The 22,387-nt window shown below is 44.9% G+C and overlaps 1 protein-coding gene across 4 annotated transcripts in view; it reads right to left on the reverse strand.

The window, feature by feature from the left end:
* Nucleotides 1–22,387, reverse strand: part of LOC139388647 (erbin-like) — a 129,971-nt gene that overhangs the window by 6,461 nt on the left and 101,123 nt on the right. Inside the window, exons 12-23 of one of the 4 annotated variants that reach the window (XM_071135435.1) lie at nt 20,738–20,867; nt 20,430–20,545; nt 18,531–18,600; nt 15,781–15,880; nt 10,973–11,094; nt 9,799–9,972; nt 9,061–9,234; nt 8,827–8,944; nt 8,351–8,534; nt 6,362–7,898; nt 4,309–4,461; nt 1,851–1,907 (exon numbers count right to left, since the gene is read on the reverse strand). In XM_071135435.1, coding sequence (XP_070991536.1) covers nt 1,851–1,907; nt 4,309–4,461; nt 6,362–7,898; nt 8,351–8,534; nt 8,827–8,944; nt 9,061–9,234; nt 9,799–9,972; nt 10,973–11,094; nt 15,781–15,880; nt 18,531–18,600; nt 20,430–20,545; nt 20,738–20,867 — 2,935 coding nt within the window. Of the gene's footprint in view, nt 1–1,850; nt 1,908–4,308; nt 4,462–6,361; nt 7,899–8,350; nt 8,535–8,811; nt 8,945–9,060; nt 9,235–9,798; nt 9,973–10,972; nt 11,095–15,780; nt 15,881–18,530; nt 18,601–20,429; nt 20,546–20,737; nt 20,868–22,387 lie in introns of all 4 variants that reach the window. The other 3 variants (XM_071135434.1, XM_071135437.1, XM_071135436.1) reach the window with 3 other exon arrangements.

Genomic DNA, 22,387 nt, shown 5'->3' on the forward strand with positions numbered 1-22,387 from the left:
GATGAATTTCAGAGATGAATCAATGAGGTTTTATTAGATGGTGGTGGGATTTTTGGCAGGTTCCACTGATGTAGCTGGGCCGGCAAGGGTTAGGCTTTCTTCACTGTGACTTAGGGCAAATCTGAAATGACATCCTATTCACTATATACCATGTAATAGGATAGGCTAGACTAGGGCTCTTGTCTATAGAGGTACACTATATGTGCAATAGGTTCTTTACGGAGCGACTGAGGAGTCATTATCAATGCCGGGTCTGAAGGACCACAACAGAGTCCACTTCACCTTGGTAAACGTCGAGGTAGAATGTGAAAAAGTCGATATATAACCCCAGTTCAAAAACATTTGTCCTTAGTATTCCTATTCGACAGTGAGATCCATTTTCTCTCCGTATCTACATCCAGGCAGATAGACAGTAAGTCTAAGAACATTGAGTAAATTGAACTCAAGCAAAAAAATACATTGCGTTAGTGCGTTCGAAGGAGACATTTATATGAAAGGCCTCATCTAACGTCTGATAAGGACTTGCAGTCCGTATAATAAAATGGCTCTCTATGAGTCACGCTGTGGTTCTCCGTACGACATCTCTTGGAACAGACCATTTCAAATTCTCCCAGACAGCCGACTGACCTCATTCTGCGGCTCTGTCTGAGCCGGTTACTGAAAAGAGACAGTTGCGGTACCACCGGAGAACCTGCAGGTGGCAGGAGGAACTCCCCAAAATGTCTACATTTTTCTCAAATTCAATTCTCTCAGTGTAAATGGAATTTTATCTCAGTGTAAATGGAATTCTCTCTCAGTGTAAATGGAATCGCAAAAAAATGGGCCTGTTCTAATTATTTCACAGGTCATGGAAAGGGAGAGATTTCTGGATATCAAATATTTCAAATGAGCCTTTTCACATTCAGTCCTCAACTGAGAAGTTCATACGGAAACACTGTATACTGTACATACGGTAGAACTCCACTAATAGTCTTGCATATTACTCTATTAAATCGCAATTCCTCGACTAGTCCACGGACACCGTACCATACAGTCTCTAGCCTAGCGATGAAGGTCAAGAGCCCACTGGGGCCCGGACTGAGGAGCTTTACTACGCTGAGCTTCCCCCACCGTACTCCACCCAGCATAGCTATTAATAATACCAGTATAACAGACGCGGCGCTCCTCCAAACCTCACTGCGAGGCACCGGGGACCCTGGTGGAGGCAAGAGGGGCCACCGTGAGAATAGATAGGCCTGAACAATAATCTCTTTCAAGGCAGATCTTGTTAATTAGAACTCATTAAATCACTGGTGGGGAGGAGGATGGTGCTTCTAGGTACTGCTACTGGGTCAATATCTTAATTCTCAGCGAGCTAGCTCTACTCAGGGTATTGGGCTGGGGCAGGGCAACGTTCTACTTATAGCGGTAGAGAAAAAAGCGATGGGTCAGGGAATGCATGTGCTGAGATGGGACAGACAGGCACTTCCAGTTATGGTGGGGTTGTATGATCGATTTGTAGAATTATTGCCCTCGTTTTGTTAAATTACTCCAAACTGTATGTGCCTATGACTATTCCATGGGCTTTATGGTCTGCATTTCTAAATTATAGTAGCAAAACAAACCAATTTGAGGAGACCATCTTTGAGGAATGTGAAAATGATCAAACTAGTATTTGCCACATGTGCCGAATACAGCAAGTGTAGACCTGACCGTGAAACGCTTCCTTACAAGCCCTTAACCAACAGCGCAGTTCAAGAAGAAAACATTCACCAGGCAGGCTAAAATAAAAAAGGTCATCATTAAAAGTAACACAATAGGAAGACGGTTGATTGGTTCAGGGGTATCCTCTACATATAGTGTGCACTTACTTGTCGGAGGGTGTCCATGGTGTAGCCCTGCTGCCCTTGAGGTCCAAACACGTCATCCTGAAGAGGGAACCATGTCAGATGATTGGTAACAAAGCCCATGTCCTGTCTGTGACAAACACACCTCTCCTATTTTAGGCAAGTCCCTGAAGCCGTGTACTATTAGATAATGTTGAGGTCATTCTTCATTTTGAAGCTGAATTAGCCGTCCATGTTCTGGTCGAGGCTAATAATGTTTTGTCGCATGTTAGGTTAACAAAAAATCAAATATTTCTCCAGGTAATTCCAACACCCATGAAACGTACATCTATAGAGAACGTTCTTAACAATGAAGATGATTATTCCCTACGTCGGGCACTAGAGCCGAAAGTAGTGTCCTTTAGAGAATAAACAGAGGAAAGGAAACGACGATTCATGAAATCGTAAGACTACACGTTGAGTGGAAATCAGTAGGCCGCCATTTGACACCACGAATCAACCTAACACCCCCCCCCCACCCCCACCCCCCCCGTACTTACCTTGGACAAACACAGTGCTCATCGCCACAGAGAAGTGAAAAGGGTTATGAAGTGATCAACAGTGGGAGTGAAGAGGAGGCATTAAAGCGAGCTGATGACGATTGATGAGTCAGCGTGTCGTTAAAAAGGGGAGAATCAATAGTCAGCGTGTCGTTAAAAAGGGGAGAATCAATTTGATTGAGGAGGGAGGCACGCTACCTGATTGGAGTGCGTGGGTGGGTCTGGTGGATAAAGCCCTGGGATAAGTGAATTATAGGTTGGGAGGGAAACCTTGTTTAAAAAAGGGGGCATTTTGTACCGTGCAACATGCTAATATTATTATACTACTGCTCATGATCCCAGGTGATATTTATTTAGAACGTTTCGACCCTTAGGTCTTCATCAGGCATCCATATCCCAGGTGGGGGTGGAAGGTCCTGTATATAGGGGCAGTACAGTGACATCATGCCAATGATCATTTTGAAGGACTAACACAGTTGGAAAGCCTAAAACCAAAAGTAAAAGCAAAACATGTCCCATCATGCTTCACCCAATACTCACCATTGGGGGAAGGCATTTAAGGACATTAGCAGGAAGCACTAGTACATTATTGATACTGACCCACAATTGAAACCCATTTTTAAATATCCCCCACATATGGTTTTTAAAAGATCTCCAAACGTGAGAGATAGTATGGATAAATCTGAGTCCCCACCATAAGTCCCCACCATAGCAAAGGGAGAAAGGGGCAAGGTTCCGGAGGGTAATTACAAATGTGGCCAATGTGCTCAATGCAGATTTGGCCTGAGTTGGCCTACAATGAGTTATCCATGAGTTGGCCTACAATGAGTTATCCATGAGTTGGCCTACAATGAGTTATCCATGAGTTGGCCTACAATGAGTTATCCATGAGTTGGCCTACAATGAGTTATCCATGAGTTGGCCTACAATGAGTTATCCATGAGTTGGCCTACAATGAGTTATCCATGAGTTTGTCTACAACTCCAGCACCTGCGGAAAGTACCTGGATGTGCGATGTTCTTCAGCTTTTTTTTATACTATTAATCTACACATCCAACTGTACTATTCAACATGAATGTTATTTCACATCAGAGATGACACTTGTAGCATATACAACTAATCAAAGGCTTCCGACGCAATGTCGTCACTGGATAAATTAAATTCCTCGACGCCAAGCCAGTGAAATAGCTGTTCGGTATCTCACTGTCAATTGCATCCTACCATATGTCCTATAATGACACAAAGCCACTGCCTGACAGAAAATAGGTTCTTAGAGAGAATATCTTTATAAGGATAACAACACTGCTTCACCCCTACTACTGGTTGGATTAAGGTAGGCTACTTGTCTGCTGTAAATTGAGAGACTAGTTTAGCCAGGTCTCAATTGCTCTTTGAAAGATGCCCTTCTACAGCGCTAGGACTTTCCTCTACACGAATCCTTGATAGAGATTGTGAGTTTCCCTACAAACAGTTTGTGGTAGAGCGGACTAGTTTATGTGCACAGACAAAGGATGCCCCCTTTCAAACAAGTTAGGTTGCGTCACACTACAGCAAGGAGCTATACAGTTCAAAGCCCCTGTCCCAATAGTTCTAAATGGCATCCTTCCTTGAATCCTTCTGTGAAGTCATCCCAGATCTGAGGGTTGAAGCGATGGAAGCAAACAAGGTGGAGAAAACTTGTTTCCATCCAGCACAGATCAATGGCAACATCAAGGACTGAACATCACAAAAAGGCCACGCAACAAAATTATCAATCTTAACTGAGGAAGTCATTGTATTCTGAATGGAGCAACGAGGGAGCCAAGGATGCCTTTGAAAAGTATTGGAAAAGGGCCCCAAGCTGAAAAGCAGTATGAGGTAAGAATAAGATCTGCCTGGATAGGAGGCAGCTAGGAGCTAGGAGGCTGAGCTGTAGTCTAGCTCCAGTCCAGTCCAGTACTCACACAGTGGCCCTGGGCTCCATAGGGCCGTCCGTCTGCGGCAGCACTAAAGACCAGAGAGCCTTGGCTGCCAGAGTGGTGCACGTCCCGAGAGCTGCCGTAGTGGGAGCAGCTCAGCGGGGCGTAATTGGAATTATAGGACCGAGACAAGGCGTTCTGAACAGAGGAGGGCAACACACCACATTACATATACAGTAGGGTTTCCGTTAGCCGGTTATAGCCGGCTTTCGTCCAAAATATATTTTGTTAAACCGATAAATAAATAAATATTGACCCTGCCAATTGTCTGGGAGAAGAATAATAAATCCCATTGCAAAATAATGCTTTCTAGCCTATTCATTGATAGAAATACATTTGTCTGGTCATTTCTATCAATCTATAGGGCATCTTATTTATCTTATTTATCACATGCTTACAGCATACAGATACAGAGCCCTTGAGTGGAAAAATATATGTGATTTCTGTCATTCTGAGCACCGTGGGTGGACGCCCTAATCAGGTTACGCACCCAATCCATATGGGTCTGGTAAATTTCACCACATTAAAATGTTGTCGGTCAAAATGTCCGGGCGCCACATTTTCCTAACGGAAACCCTGACATGCAGCCAACACACACATATACAGGCAAGACGCGTACAATTGAGTGGGCATGCATTTCACTAAGTGGTAATGAATGATAAAACAATGGAAATAATATTGTTAATGTTAACATTCCACATGCTCTAACAGCAGGCAAGCATGCAGCGAATCACAAAACATTGGATTTCATACATCGAGTTAGTAGCAGCTTGTTTGCTTGTTACTCCAAACATACTGATGCAACATGGACATGCTGAAGAAACAATACGTGTAATACGTAGACCCTTGATAAGCCCAAACAAGTGCAAACTGTTTCAATTTCAATATGTAGCTTTCCAGTACAAAGCCGCTCCGTTTATCAGGAGTCGACTGCACTGCCACATGTTACAGTCAAACTCAGACCACAGAATCTGTTAACGTGGTTGTGTTCTTTAAGGAGATTTCAGCACGTAGCAACTTGATGCTCTACAATTTAATTAGGAAGGAAATGGAATAAAATTAGACGAATCTCGCTTGTGAACAAGTGATTAAATGGCATCTCCCGCATCATGTCTTCCTCTGTCTGTTCTGACGGGCCTCGAATAATTAAGGATCAAGTGAGTAATCTCTCCTTTTCAAACCGAGGCCATTCATTCCGCGTTCTAAGTCACCTCACTGATTAAACCATGCGTCTGCGATAACATCACGGCGGTCACTTTCATGTCTGCGTTCTAAAAAGGTGCCCACTGTGGTGATGAAGTGGACAAGGAGAATGCAGACTGTAGCCCCCCCCCCCTCAACCGGTGGTACCTAGGGAGCCACGTATTCATTACTTGTCCCATTCCTTTGCATAATTCTGAACTGACGTTCGAGGAATGGGACAAGTAACGAAGGTAAGAGAGTGAAAACAGAAACGCCACTATGATGTGGGTCATGAGGTTTCTGAATGGACGGTGTGAGGTCATCTCGGCAATGACGTGATCAAATCAAACGGACCTAATAACAACCTGGGCCGCTGACATCAGAACAGTGTGATGATCTTAACACGTTCTCAATCAAAAACACAGGTGACCTCTATTAGAGCTGGGACGATAAAAATCGGCACCAACCAAACCGACATTTATCGAGGACATTTTACTGCTTTCGACAATAATGATAAGTAGCCTTTACTAGGAATGAAATAAGTCTGCTAATATGGGCTATTGCTTACAGAACAATTGATAACTACCATATTCAAAGTAATTGTAGTAGTTTTAAAGATAATATAGACAATTAACTGGTGCACTTAATGGTATTCACTTTTTAACGTTGCGATAATTCAGTCAATGTAGAGAGAGATGGATTTTTGTCCATATCACCCATGTTTGACCTCTTATCGTGGCTATGCCTTTATATCATACTGGATTTCTCTTAGTGGCAATTAAGACTATTATTAAACATACTGAATGAAAAGTACAATCAAATGGATTGCTCATTAAATATTCATCAAATACTCTACCTTTTCCATCTTCTTGGCCTCGATGTGGCGCATCACCTGATCTCTCCAGTCCACCGGTACCCTTCCTCCTGCTCCCGGTCCTCCCGGCCCATCCAGCAACGAGTGCTCAGACTTCACCCTGGCGTTGGGCCTCTTGCTGGGGCTGACGTGCTGGTAGTTGAAATCGCTGACTGACATGGTCCTCTCGGGCAGCTCGTGGGGCTGTGGCCTGGAGCTCTGGGGCCTTGGGGTGCTGGGCCCGTCAATGCTGTAGGTACGGGCCGACAGAGGCCTCTGCATGGCCTGAGCCACGGCCAGCGGCCCCCGGCCCAGGGTGTGGATGTCCCTGTACGTCATGTACTCTCCCTCGGGCACCTGCATGCGCCGGGGGTCCCCCATGGAGGAACTGCTGCTGCTTTGCCTCTGAAGGGTGCCGCTCCGTGGCTGACCTCCGAGTGGCAGGTGTCTCTCCTTAGCCCACATATCACCGGGCGTGGGCCCCGTGGGCGGGCCTCTCTGCTGGGCCTGGAGGAGGTAGGGAGGAGCCTGGTTGCGGTTGGAGTAGTTGGTGTTGGCCAAAGAATGCTGGGGCGGAGGAAGGAAGCCCTGGTCGGGGAGGACGGGGGTCCTCTGGGTCCACAGGCCGTCTTTGGGCATGGTGCTGCTGGAGTACTGGACATTGTACTGGGGCGGCGGGCCCATGGCCATGCCAGAGGGGACGGGGTAGCGGCCGGTGCTGACGGGGGGCTTGGAGGAGCTGGAGAGCAGGTCGGAGGAGGAAGCTGAGGAACCGGAGTAGACCTGGAAGGGCTGGTCGTTGAGCAGGGAGGCTGACTTGCTGCGGACGATGCTCTGGCCCTGGGCTCCCGGGCCGGCTCCGGCCATCCTGCCCACAACGCCACCCTCATAGGAGCCCCCCTCAGCGTCCAAGGAGTACAGCTTCATCCCCCCCGCCTCGATGTTGGTGATGCTCTGAGCCTTCGCCACTACAGGAGGGGAGCATCGTTTCTCCGGGGACAGCTCCTCCGTGCTGCGAGACAGAGACATGTTGCTGCTGGCCGTCACGCCCGCAGAAGCCGTCCGCACCATCGACGTGGCAGAGTCCACCCTCATAGGCGACACAGCCAGTCCCTCGCTGGAGTGGCTATTGAAGTGGTCGCCCAGCTGGTTGCCGTTCTTCAAGTGGTCCGTGATGGGCGCCGTAGAGTTGTCATTGTTATAGGGGGGAGGCAAGTGGTTAAAGTCCTCCTTGGCGCTTGAGCCGTTCGGGCGGTCGTCTGGTTGGACCACCATGTTGTCCGGGTGAGGTGGCAGCTTGGCCAAATTCATGTTGATCTGGTCCCACTTGGTGTAGGCGTCACCCATGCCGTTGTTGTTGCCCTTCTCGATGAAGGCCAGCCTCTCCATGGACAGGTCATAGTCAACCACCATCTTCTCGGGCTTGGACTCGTAGCCCTGCTGGGTCTTCAGGAGGGCCTGCAGGGACGTGGCTGAGCCATTGCCGTTCTGGAGGAGAGGGGTGCTCTCCTTCCGCTGGTTCATGTTTACATCCTCTTGCCTGGAACAGGAAGCGCAACATATTGGTTTGTTGTTGTTGACGAGTATTGTGCCATACAGAGTATAAGGGGGCGGCGGCAGGTAGCCTGGTGGTTAGTGTTGGACTAGTAACCGAAAGGTTGCAAGTTCGAATCCCAGAGCTGACAAGGTACAAACCTGTCGTTCTGCCCCTGAACAAGGCAGTTAACCCACTGTTCCTAGGCCGTCATTGAAAATATGAATTTGTTCATAATTCGACTTGCCTTGTTCAATAAAAGGTCAAATAAAATAAAAAAATACAAATAAATAAGGAAACAAATAGACTACCACGCAGCTTAGCAGGAACCCCGGCATACATCCCAATGACTAGGAAATCCCACCGGCTTATTTACATTGAGTGTGAGCACACCTAATAGCAAGGAAATCACACCCTCCATCCTCAAGAAACCTAGAGAGGAACCATACTGCGCCCACCTGCTTTTGGGTAGGAAGGGCATCTTGGCCTCTCTCTCGGGGGTGCACAGGGAGTTGTCCTGGCTGCTGTCCGTGGTCAGAGACACAGAGTCCGACATGCGCGACGGGGACGAACAGTTGCTGTTGTTCTGATTGCTGTTGGCCACCGTCTCGTCCAGCAACGAGTCAGCGTCTTTACCGTCATCTGTCAGACGAAGAGAGGAGAACTCGGTCAGCGTGTACACATTGTTCTGACGGGCTTTACGACAATTTCGGGGGGTATACTACCAAGCGGTGTCCCCATGATGTAACAAACGTGTCAATACTACATAGAACTACTTAACTCAAATGAGGATTTGTCCATAAGTAACAACTTTGTTACATATGGACAAACCCTAACCTGAGTTAAGTACCAGCGTTCTAACCATGTACTACTTCTAGAGGTGGTGAATCCCGCAAGGAGCCGCTGGTCTGGGTGGTACCTTTTTTGTTCTTACTTAGGGCCACCACTTTGGGCTGGTTGATGGTAATCTCGATCAGAGGAGGTCTCATCTCCGCCATCTTCATCTCCTCCTCCTCAGACGAAAGCTCCTCGGAGTCCTGCAGAGAAAAAGACTTGACACACACACACACATTTATTTATAATTATTTTTTAAATCACAAAATAAATGTGCAAGGGTCATAATGTGTATGGCCAACGAGGTGTGTAGCATGTTTCCGTAGTAGCGTACCTCCAGGGTGTCCTCATGGTTCATGGTCCTGGTGTTGTCGGAGGTTCGGAGAGAGGTCTTCTGGGAGTTGTAGGATTCAGAGGTCTCCAGGGGTGCCGTGGAGTCCTGGACACAGACAGGCGCTTTGGGCTCCATCTCCACTGGCTTGCCGTTGGCACAGGGAGCCTCAATCACCTGGTTAAAACCCCAAAACAACAGAAGGTTATATAAAGGAGACGTGTTTCTATCACAAAAAAAGAGTCATTATTAGGTTACGTTATTTGTTACCCATTTAACACAACCGCGAATTCCTGTTGATCTCAGGTTTATTACGGCTGATTGTAATTCCACTAGTTTCCAATATATTATGTTTAACATATCAAATCAAATGAAAATATTTGAAAATACTTGTGAACATGTGGAGCAGTCTTTATTTTCTCTCATGCAATCGTCCAATACAACACCACAGGGTTCCTCAACTGGAGGCTCGCGGGTGACTTTATTTGCCCCCCCCAAAGTTTTCTGAGCAAAAAAAATGTATTAAAAAAAATTGTCCCGCAGCTGAATCTAGTTGATCCCTGCAATACACTGTATGTATACAAGTTGTTTGTTGTATTTACGGAAAGCAGAGAACTAGAAACTAGACTAGACAGTGTGTGTGTGTGTGTGTGTGTGTGTGTGTGTGTGTGTGTGTGTGTGTGTGTGTAGTTTGCATGTCTGCCAGTGTTTCCAGACAACAGGGCTCAGATGGAGGCCAACCTTGACTCCCACGTCCTGCACTCCCACATGGTTACGCTCGCTAGGTCTGGCATCCTTCCCTGACTCGTTGCCTGACTCGTCCTCCTTCAGCCTGTGGGCGACTGACTGGGCCGTCTTCACCATGTTCTTCAGCTCGTCTGGGTATGGTGTCGGGTAGCGCTTCAGGTTGCCCTCCTGGAAACACACACACATGCGTCACACACACACGTGCATAGTGGAGAGAGAACGCGACACGCGCATTAAAACCAGTGATCACAGAAGGTCCCTCGACCACGGGGTAGGAGGTCGGTAGGGAGGGGGAGTTGGGTTTGCCTGCCAAGCGGAGGTGACGCCACCGCTCCTCAGTCAGACTGACCGTTTGAAAGGCGGTGTGCCTTTTCCCGGCAGGCCAGCCCCCTCAGTCTGCTGGAGAGACACTGCAGCCAGGCGGCCATATTGTGCCAGTGGGAGACGGTGTGAGACGGCACAATTGGTGGGAAGGAAATGATTCAGAACCACCGCACCATGAGCTTCAGGCAGCTTCCATTTCACAACGAGACGGTAGACACCAAACAACTAAATGGAAATTCTGTAGAACTTGGGTGCAGGCACACACATCTCTCTTGAATACAAGGGACAAAGGGAAAGGCCAATCTTTTATGGGTTGTAGCTTGAAGCACAAGATGACTAACAGATCTAGGCTTCGTGCCAAATCGCACCCTATTACCCTATGCAGTGCACTACTTTTGACCAGAGCCCTATGGATTCTGGTCAAATACTGTGCACTAAATAGGGAATAGGGTGCCAGTTGGTACACAACCTAGATTTTCCATTATAAGAAGAGGAGATTGAAAAAAAGCTTGCGTTGGTGCCAGAAAGCCCATTTGTAACCCTTGCTCCAGTGTTTTAACAGCCTTAACAACTTAGTAATGAGAACTGTGTAATGTGCAAAAGCAATGAGAGTACAGAGCAGCGTTATTTGACCCTGGTTCTCAACGGGGCCAAATGGACATCGTTTGTCATCTCCTTTCATTAGCTTGCATTTGCATAGTGTCACCCTCAGTTTGTCATCCGCGCTAGCTACAATCTATAGCACAGCAAGTTAGAGTTTGTTTTTCTTGGCTGTGTGCATACACAAGGGTGTGTGCTTGTGTATGTGTTCGTTTGTGTCTATGCATGTGTGTGGGGTACTGACCCGTGGAGGCGTCTCCCTCTCATCCTTGTCCTCGTCACACTCGAAGGCCACCTGGGCCCGCTGCTTCCTCTGCTCCTCCCACAGGGAGGGGTTAAAGCTCTCGCTGTCAGAGCTGGGGATGTCTGGGGAGGAGAAAGACAACCAAACGTCAACCTTTATGCAGAATTCCAATGACATTTGTTAAACATACATCTAGAGATAAAATAATTGAGTAAAATATGAAACCTTAGAAGTTATGTACCACTAATTAAAATATTGTCCCCTGCCTAGAGTAGGTTTTTCAGTTTCCCCCCTGAAACCACATGGTATGCGGTATCAATATCACTTGATAGCCTCAAAAATGTGTGTTAGGTAAATTCATAGTGTTGACAAAACTGGTGGGAATTCTGTTTGTTTTTGACAGCTTAGCCCAGTCATGTTTCTGGACCAGTTTTCTCTAAGCCTGGGCTGCGTTTGAAGCAAAGATTCCACTTCAGAGTAGTACAAAAGTAGTCTTGCTAGGAAACAGATTAAGACGTTTTAGTCTCTCTTCCTCCAGAATCTATTTAGTTTCAATTTTGGAGATTTACCTCTGTCTAGGCAAACAATGGGAGCTACAAAAGGTAGTGCGTACAGCCTAGTACATCACAGGGGCCAAGCTTCCTGCCATCCAGGACCCGTATACCAGGCGGCGTCAGAGGAAGGCCCTAAAAATTGTCAAAGACTCCAGCCAACCTAGTCAGAGACGGTTCTCTCTGCTACCGCACGGTAATCGGTACCGGAACGCCAGTTCTAGGTACCAAGAGGATTCTAAACAGCTTTACCCCCCAAGCCACAAGACTCCTGAACATCTAATCAAATGGCTACCCAGACTTTCTACACTGCTGATACTCTGTTATTATCGATGTATAGTCACTTTAATAACTCTACTTACATGTACATATTACCTTAATTACCTCAACACCGGTGCCCCCGCACCGGTACACCCTGTACATAGCCTCGCTATTGTTATTTACTTTTTTTATTTTGGTATTTTCTTAAAACGGCATTGTTGGTTAAGGGCATGTAAGTAAGCATTTCACTGTTGAATACTATATTTCCTTCAGTGGTAGGTTTTTAAATCCAAAAGTAACATAACATGTAGCATATTTTCAGTATTTTCACGAGATTTAAATTTTCCCTGCAACTTCACCAGACAGCCTCTGTGTCAGACTTCATGGTAATTTGATCCGACTGCTATTTGTGGTGCAGAAAATATGAAATTGCCGCTATTGCGCTTGAAAAGGGCTCGGATTTCTTATGCGGCTTCCACAACACTTTTGACAACCCCTGGTCATTCCAATTAACGGGCTGAGTAGATCTGACGGGTGCCACAAAAACAGTGCACTGATAACGGATTCACTATTTCCCCTCCAAGAGCTAGCACCTGTGGCTCTCCTGAACACCGATTCTGCTTGTTCACTATAAAAAAAAAAGTCATAGGTGAGAAAGTCACTATGTTTTTGCTTCTCTTTGCACTTGATCTAGCTTGCATGGCGCAAGGAAACAAATGGAACTGTCCCAAAAGTACAAGCCATGTCCACCCAGCCCCGTTCAAAATGTCAAGCTAAATCAGCTAAAGAAAATATATATATTTTTTTAAATATCTAACCTGTAGTATCCTCGACCAACAGGAGGTCAGAGAGAGCAGGCTGGCTAACTGATGTAACAGTACACCTAGTGCCCCAGGTAACAGGTAGTGCCCAAGGTAACAGGTAGTGCCCAAGGTAACAGATGCAGAGAGGGAGGGGTAACGGATAGTGTTTCTACACGGTCCTCCTCCTCCTCAGAGTAGGCCGTGACTGACGTCGATGGTGGCCCAGTTCTATTCGATTGATGAACGTATTCGGAGGAGAAACGTGGCATTCGTGTATCTAAACACATACTATATAGATCCGTGAATACCTCGAGGAGAGATGCATTGTCGAGATGTTTGAACAGGACCGAGCCTACAGCAGATATTTTTAGTATTAGTCTAGGTTAGCAACACGCTGCTCGAGCCGCATGCGCATCAACCACCTTGCAACTTCCTGGCTATTTATAGATGTAATATATATATATATATATATATATATATATATATATGTATATATATATATATATATATATATATATGTCCAAACGTTTGACTGGCACAGTGTGTGTGTGTATATATATATATATAGTGCCTTGCGAAAGTATTCGGCCCCCTTGAACTTTGCGACCTTTTGCCACATTTCAGGCTTCAAACATAAAGATATAAAATTGTATTTCTTGTGAAGAATCAACAACAAGTGGGACACAATCATGAAGTGGAACGACATTTATTGGATATTTCAAACTTTTTTAACAAATCAAAAACTGAAAAATTGGGCGTGCAAAATTATTCAGCCCCTTTACTTTCAGTGCAGCAAACTCTCTCCAGAAGTTCAGTGAGGATCTCTGAATGATCCAATGTTGACCTAAATGACTAATGATGATAAATACAATCCACCTGTGTGTAATCAAGTCTCCGTATAAATGCACCTGCACTGTGATAGTCTCAGAGGTCCGTTAAAAGCGCAGAGAGCATCATGAAGAACAAGGAACACACCAGGCAGGTCCGAGATACTGTTGTGAAGAAGTTTAAAGCCGGATTTGGATACAAAAAGATTTCCCAAGCTTTAAACATCCCAAGGAGCACTGTGCAAGCGATAATATTGAAATGGAAGGAGTATCAGACCACTGCAAATCTACCAAGACCTGGCCGTCCCTCTAAACTTTCAGCTCATACAAGGAGAAGACTGATCAGAGATGCAGCCAAGAGGCCCATGATCACTCTGGATGAACTGCAGAGATCTACAGCTGAGGTGGGAGACTCTGTCCATAGGACAACAATCAGTCGTATATTGCACAAATCTGGCCTTTATGGAAGAGTGGCAAGAAGAAAGCCATTTCTTAAAGATATCCATAAAAAGTGTTGTTTAAAGTTTGCCACAAGCCACCTGGGAGACACACCAAACATGTGGAAGAAGGTGCTCTGGTCAGATGAAACCAAAAATTGAACTTTTTGGCAACAATGCAAAACGTTATGTTTGGCGTAAAAGCAACACAGCTGAACACACCATCCCCACTGTCAAACATGGTGGTGGCAGCATCATGGTTTGGGCCTGCTTTTCTTCAGCAGGAACAGGGAAGATGGTTAAAATTGATGGGAAGATGTATGGAGCCAAATACAGGACCATTCTGGAAGAAAACCTGATGGAGTCTGCAAAAGACCTGAGACTGGGACGGAGATTTGTCTTCCAACAAGACAATGATCCAAAACATCAAGCAAAATCTACAATGAAATGGTTCAAAAATAAACATATCCAGGTGTTAGAATGGCCAAGTCAAAGTCCAGAACTGAATCCAATCGAGAATCTGTGGAAAGAACTGAAAACTGCTGTTCACAAATGCTCTCCATCCAACCTCACTGAGCTCGAGCTGTTTTGCAAGGAGGAATGGGAAAAAATTTCAGTCTCTCGATGTGCAAAACTGATAGAGACATACCCCAAGCGACTTACAGCTGTAATCGCAGCAAAAGGTGGCGCTACAAAGTATTAACTTAAGGGGGCTGAATAATTTTGCACGCCCAATTTTTCAGTTTTTGATTTGTTAAAAAAGTTTGAAATATCCAATAAATGTCGTTCCACTTCATGATTGTGTCCTACTTGTTGTTGATTCTTCACAAAAAAATACAGTTTTATATCTTTATGTTTGAAGCCTGAAATGTGACAAAAGGTTGCAAAGTTCAAGGGGGCCGAATACTTTCGCAAGGCACTGTATATATATATATATATACACACACACACACACACACACACACACACACACACTGTACCAGTCAAACGTTTGGACACACCTACACATTCAATGGTTTCTCTTAATTTTTTGCTATTTTATACATTGCAGAATAATAGTGAAGATGACAAACGATTAAATAACACATAAAGAATGATGTTGTAACTAAAAAAAAGTGTTTAACAAATAAAAATATATTTGATAATTCTGCAAAGTAGCCACCCTTTGCCTTGATGACAGCTTTGCACACTCTTGGCATTCTCTCAACCAGGTCAGGAACAAAGGGACAATGTATCCAAGACCCCTTGATAAAGTTGCTTGGATTCCAAATTTGAGTTGTTGACCAATAGCATTACTGTTGCGTTAACCTTCAGGATGTTACCACACCAGAACCTACCCAGAGGTGTTAGACAATGGAGGATGGCAAGAACAACACAGAGAAGGCTGATTTTCTGAGAAGACAATAACACCTTTTCAATAGAGTGTAAAGAGTCACTTTGGGGGATGGGCTACCCTACACAGTATAATAAAATATTGATTACAATCAAACCTTCTGTTTGATTATAATAGTTGTATCTGGGTTTCATTATTCAATGTCTTGGCTTGATGTGGGTCTTTCAATTAATCACTGGAGAATAATATTTTCTTCGTTGGTAGGTTTATAAATCAAAAAGTAACATCTTTCCTGCAGCATATTTACAGTATTTTCACGAGATTAAATTCTCCCTGAAACTTCACCAGACAGCCGCTGTGTCAGATTCTGTGGTAATTTGATCCGACTGCTATTCGTGGTGCTGAAAATCAGATATAGCCTCGATCGAGCTTGTAAAGGGCTTGGATTTTATATGGGGCTCCCTTAATACATTTTTTTTGGGGGGGGGGGCTGGTCTAGGTTGTCTAGTGTAGGATGTATTGTAAAAGTGAACAGAGCCTACCCCACAGATAGTAGGCCTTAGTATTAGTCTAAGACTCGGTTGTCTAGTACTCACAGTCCTCTGTCCTGGTCTGCTGGGGGAACATGTAGTTGGTGAGAACTGTCTTGTGGGTTTCTTGATCCTCCTCCTTCTGCAGAGGGATGAGGGGCTTCGACTGTGGGGGGAGGGGAAAGAGACAATATAAGACCGTGCTATAAGAGTAAATGTTGAACATCCTTATGGCTTATGAAAACTGTCAGGAAAATGCAATTTCTTGACAAGTAATAGTTTGTCAAATAAGCAAGGGAGAGGACAGTCATTAGGAATCTAATCTGAATATGTATTCACTGGGGTTGTCACAAGTTACCACAGCCACAAAGTAAAAACAATCGTTTGCATTTTTGGTCTTCATTTAAGGTTAGGCATACAATTAGCAGTGTGGTTAAGGTTAGGTTTAAAATCACAATTTAAGAGAAATTGTAGAAATAGACAGAGTGTATGATGTTGTGGCTGTGGTAACTAGTAACACACATTCACTGGTGGAAATCATCCATTTAATTTGGTTTCCAAACCTACTAAAACCTTTGGACAGTAACATTAAGAGATGATCAGAGGTGTATTTCTTTGGAGGAGATCTAGTGTGGCAGGAGTAGGGCTGGGCAATATATCACATTTATTTGAATGTATGTTTTTACGTGATTTTCCAAATGCCTGTATCGCAAGAATCAAGTCATCTTTTTGTTTTTATGCGCCTTTATGTCCGCTAATTCTTGTGTTGTCTTTTTGGTCTCGTCTCCTTCGCTCCTTCTGTGCTGTTTGCACCTTCCCATTTACACCAGAGATTTGTACACCAGAGATTTGTATCTAGCGCTCATGTCTCCGCAGTATGTGAGAGAAGCTGGAGCGGAGCGTTCCCAATTTGACTGGAGCGTGGAGCGAGATTCCCAAAGGCTGGAGTGTCGGCCTCCTCGCCCTCTGCAATTTCGCTCCAGTAGCGCTCCCTTCACGAGCTCAGGGCATGCCCGGACCAGCCTGCATTTGTAGTCTACTTGTGTGCTGCTATAGCCCCTTGCTTTAGCTACTGTCATGGAGTTAATAAATATTTTCATAACGAAACTGATAAAAAAAACCACAGGTGCTAAATCAAGGTGACTTGAGGACCAAGAGCAAGAGAGGGAGTGTGGTGATGTAGTGTCCACAACTAAAGAATCATTGCGGAATCTGAAAGACAAGTATCCCAAAAGCATGATGGTGTACTTTCTAGATGCACATGCTAAAAGAAAGGAACAAGGTGGCTAGATAACTAAGCGTGTCATTGCAGCAAAGTATTTAAAAAACGTTTAGTTCAGAATCTAGTTTATCATGGTCAGAGTCTTTAGGTACCTTTTGGCAAACTCCAAGCGGGCTGTCATGTGCCTTTTATTGAGGAGTGGCTTCCATCTGGCCACTACCATAAATGCCTGATTGGTGGAGTGTTGCAGAGATGGGAGAACCTTCCAGAAGGACAACAAACTCTACAGAGAAACTCTGGAGGTCTGTCAGAATGACCACTGGCTTCTTGGTCACCTCCCTGACCAAGTCCCTTCTCCCCAGATTGCTCAGTTTGGCCGTGGTTCCAAACTTCTTCCATTTAAGAATGATGGAGGCCACTATGTTCTTGGGGAACTTCAATGCTGCAGAAATGTTTTGGCACTCTCCTCCAGATCTGGGCCTCAGCACAATCCTGTCTCGGAGCTCTATGGACAATGCCTTCAAACTCATGGCTTGGTTTTTGCTCTGACATGCATGAGCTGTCAACTGTGGGACCTTATATAGACAGGTGTGCGCCTTTCCAAAACATGTCCAATCAATTTAAATTTACCACAAGTTGACTCCAATCAAGTTGTAGAAACATCTCAAGGATGATCAAAGGAAACAGGATGCAGCCGAGCTCAATTTAAAGTCTCATAGCAAAGGGTCTGAATACTTCGGTAAATAAGTTCTAGTTTAGAATAAGGCTGTAACGTAACTAAATGTGGAAAAAGGGAAGGGGTCCGAACACTTTCTGAATGCACTGGAAACCACTCAACCAAAACATGCTTGTTTTGTTTTAGAGAGCGCTTCTCCCTCTCTGGTCAAATCTTCTCAGCACAGCGAACGGTCAGCGGCTTTTAGTTTTCAGCTTTGGAGAAAGGCCCTCTGTGCCATATGGTGTGTCTGCAGGATTAGACGCCATGGAAGTGTTTTATTACGTTTAATCTGAGTTTTTTTTGGCGGGTTGTACTGTGTCCAACGGGATTAGTCCATGGCTGGCTGTCGGGAGCTGTCGGGTTGCACCACTACACTTGGGTCGCTCGTTTTCTTGCCCCAGAAAATGACCACCAATCCCCATGCTTTCCACAATGACCACCATTGTCTGTGAGGTAACAGTGGGTAAAGCTATCGATGCCTCCGTCAGCATTGGCTGATTGTTAGGCGTAAAAAATCACAAGATGAAATATGCCATGGCGTGGTATCTGGAGTTACTGTAGGGGTTTTATTATGTTTTATTATGCCGTTTGAGAATTGACATGGAAGTGCACTGGCTCCCACACGTTTGAGAACATCTCAGAGACCACGTGTGTGTGTGTGTGTGTGTGTGTCATTCAATTACAGATTACAATTACAATTCTCATGACACTGCAGGGAAGCTTTAGAAACAACAGGGTACAACAAGCACCTTGATGGTCCATACAAACAATGAACAGAGATTTCCAAACAAGTAAAGAAATAAGCCTATATGGAATACAGTACAAAGCACTGAAAGCCCCTTAGTTGAGGTGAAAGCCAAGAGGCTGTGTACACACCTGGTTCTCAGACAGCCACATAGCAGTCATCTGGTTGAGCTTCGTGAAGCTGTAGGGAAGATTCCTCAACCTGGAGACACAAACAGAGAAAGAATTACAGTTAAAGTCACCCTGCACATTACCGACCTGAGAAAGATATGGGACAGATATCAACTGGCAACGAAAAGCACTATTTAGAGAATAGGCTGTAATATTACGCATCCATAACAACTTAACTTAAACCACACTTAATTGTACAGATACTGCTATCCAATATTAATAATGCCCCAAATCTTTAAGTGCTATTGTCTAACGTCTACAGGATAACTTTTTAAAGAGCACAGAGAATCGGATAGACTGTTTGTTGTGTCGTAAAAATTTCCAGTTAGATTTTTATTTGTTTCTTCCTGTGAAGCACATCGAGTTGCATTCCATGTCTGAAATATGCTGTATAAATAAAGCTTGATTTGATTACATCTTGAACAGGTAGGAAACAGGTGCTGTGTCAAATGTGTCTCCAAGGCCAAAGTGGGAATGAGAAATAAGTGGTCCTGGGGTAATAAACAGGTCTCTTTCTCGCTGTAAAAACTGGAGGATAGGAACTCATTTACAGCGGGTTACAGGGTTACTGCTGAGTCATGGTAAAATATATTTAGTGCTGCTGGCAGTGAGAGGACTGGAGCGGCTAGTGCGTCTGTGGCCATGCCTGGAAAAACACCTGGAAATAACCCCTATTCCTTCCTGATGGAGGTTTTGTGAGTGTCTGAAATCAATCCACTCAATCTTCCTGGTCCAAACGTTATCTTCCTGGTTCAAGGCTTTAACTCCTGTATCATTATTCACCAATTATTTACTTCCAGGGTCTCCGGGAGTTTGGGTAAGTGTGTGCAAAGTGGGGGAATGCATTCTGATGATTTTCTTCTCCATTGTTGACACACACACACACACACAGCGCGTGTGTGTTTCTTCAGCGCCTTATATAATCCACTTTGGTGGCGGACGCAACAGAGAGAGATTGCTCTGGTGCCAGCGCTGGTTCCAATAAGCTGGATGGACATGTTTTACAAGGCACCATGTGGCAACAGTAGAGTGGCTTTGCACAATAAAGGGAGCAGCTGGTAGACCGGTACCCATTTTAACTACTGCGTTAAACTGGTGTTTCGACTGTTCGAGTGCTCCAATGAAAACCCTCTGAGAACACCAGAACCAATGGGAAAAGTTAGAGGAGATCAGACTGATTTGAGTGATGTTCACAGCAACAACATAAGCGAAAGTTGCCGTAATACATTGTGTCGTCAAGTTCCACAAATTAAAGATTGGGTTAACGTGATGCTGTGAAGCTTGGGCTTTTGCCATAGTACCACATATGGATGTTCAACCATTTGTTTTATTCATAAACATCTCCATTTCAGCTGCATGTGAACCAGGCTAAGTAAAGTAAATACTGTGTGTGGAAATGTGTGACGCCTCCCTGGGGGAGGGGGGTTTAGAGCATATGCGTAGCCTCTCCTGCAGCGTCTGTGACTCTCCATTCAACCCTGACAAATGTGCTGCCTCCTCCCCACTAGGTCTACAGATTAATTTGCACTGCAGTCATATTTTCAACAATGCCTATACTCATTTGTAATCCATGTTTTATGTGATTAACGTTCCCCCATCTTAGCTGGGATAAGGAGTGTTGCGGGTTGAGAATGTTGGTGACGAGGGCCCAAACAGGAGTACAGGGGGGATGTGACATGGGAGAGTTGCGCCGAACCTGGATAAGACTGTGCGATGAAGAATGACAGACTTTCTCAATAAAAGAGGCCCCATCAACACTGGTCTCCTGCCTATCTGGCTGCTTTCCAGAATGCATCAACAATCTGACTGGACTGCCACCCGGCTGAGACGGGAGGAGTAGAGACAGGAGGCTAGACTCACTTGTTGTCACTGAGGTTGATGACCTTGAGCTTGGTCATGTCTCCCATCTCCTCGGGCAGAGACTCCAGCTTGTTGGAGTGCAGGAACAACACGGTGGCACTCTTCCAGCTGCCCATCTGAGTGATATGCAGATAAGAGGGATAGGACAAAGGGATAGGACATCAGCACACAGCTGGGGCCGGACACGATAAGTTGATGTGAAACACACACACACAATTGATGTTTTGTACATAAGCACACAGCACAGCGTGCACATAACAACACAAACCGACACTCGTAAACACACTGCGTGGGACTCCAATGCTCACCTCTGGGGGCAGCTGTGTGAGGAAGTTGTGGTCAGCGGCGAAGGTGCGTATGCTGACACACTGTCCGATGGAGGAGGGCAGAGCCTCAATCTCGTTAAAACTACAGTCCAGCTCATCCAGGGCTGCCAGCCTACCGAGGTGGAACAAGAGGAGGAAGAAGAAACAGAGGGAAAGGAATTGGACAGGCAGAGGAAGAGGAGGAGAGAAAATAGGTGTTTAGTGTGGAGAGGGCTTTGGTTGATTTATTCATTCTAGAGGCATTTTATCATGAGGGACAGGAGACAGCTTTATACCATAGTGAGGGAAGTCCTATAAAACTGTATTTTTCCTGCTCGAACTATCCAACAGTCCTTGGAATCTTTATCCCCTGTCAAATGTTCTATTTCTGACTGACTCAGCTACCATAACTATCTAGGACTGCACTACATGGCATATGACCCTTCATGAAAAAAAGAGTGAGCGATTATTCTGTGACTGGAAGACTCGCTGGAGAAGAGGGTACTCTATATCCAAAACTCTTCCATACTGTATCTGGTTCTCATTATTCTGTTTTTTTCATGCTAGCATACAAGCTAGCACACACTAAATATATATGGTGTTTTTATTCCAGCATTAATACAAAAAAGACATACTGCGTCTGCGGATAGATGTTTCACATGTGAAATTTAAGCTGGAGTTGAGCCAGAGTAGCCTCCGCTGAGGTCCCAACAACCGGATGTTCCGGTTATTGTCTGTGAGTATAACAGAACTGATGTTGCAGGCGAAAGCCTGAGAAAAATCCAATCCGGAAGTGCCTCCTGTTTTGAAAGCGCTGCGTTCCAATGAGTCACAATTGAGCAGTGAATGGGCTATCAACCAGATTACTCTTTCTCCGTATTCCCGAAGGTGTCTAAAGCATTGTGACGTAGTTTTACGCATTTATGTTGAAGAATACCCGTAAGCGGCTACATTGCGCAAGTGGTCACCTGATGCTCCCAGAGAGATTCTCGCGTAAAATACAGAGGTAGCCATTACTCCAATCGGTCCTACTGAAAAACGAATTGTCCTGATGGATATATTATCGAATAGATATTTGAAAAACACCTTGAGGATTGATTATAAACAACGTTTGCCATGTTTCTGTCGATATTATGGAGCTAATTTGGAATATTTTTTGCCGTTTTTGTGACTGCAATTTCCGGGCGATTTCTCAGCCAAACGTGAAGAACAAACGGAGCTATTTTGCCTACAAAAATAATATTTTTGGAAAAAAGGAACATTTGCTATCTAACTGGGAGTCTCGTGAGTGAAAACATCCGAAGCTCATCAAAGGTAAACGATTTAATTTGATTGCTTTTCTGATTTCCGTGACTAAGTTACCTGCTGCTAGCTGGACAAAATGCTATGCTAGGCTATCGATAAACTTACACAAATGCTTGTCTAGCCTTGGCTGTAAAGCATATTTTATATCTAGTTTCAGACGCTTATTATACGCAAGCTACATTAGATAAAGCCAGAGTAAGCATATGCGACTAAAAACGTTGCCATGCGACCAGCAGTTTCATTTTGGGAACACTGTGCACCCAATAGAATATCTCTCAGATAATAATTGTTGTAATGATAAGGCTTCGCTGTGCCATTGTTTCCGAGTGCCCTAAAGGGAAAAAAAGT

Source organism: Oncorhynchus clarkii, chromosome 29, assembly GCF_045791955.1.
Source record: "Oncorhynchus clarkii lewisi isolate Uvic-CL-2024 chromosome 29, UVic_Ocla_1.0, whole genome shotgun sequence".
NCBI classification, from domain to species: domain Eukaryota; kingdom Metazoa; phylum Chordata; class Actinopteri; order Salmoniformes; family Salmonidae; genus Oncorhynchus; species Oncorhynchus clarkii.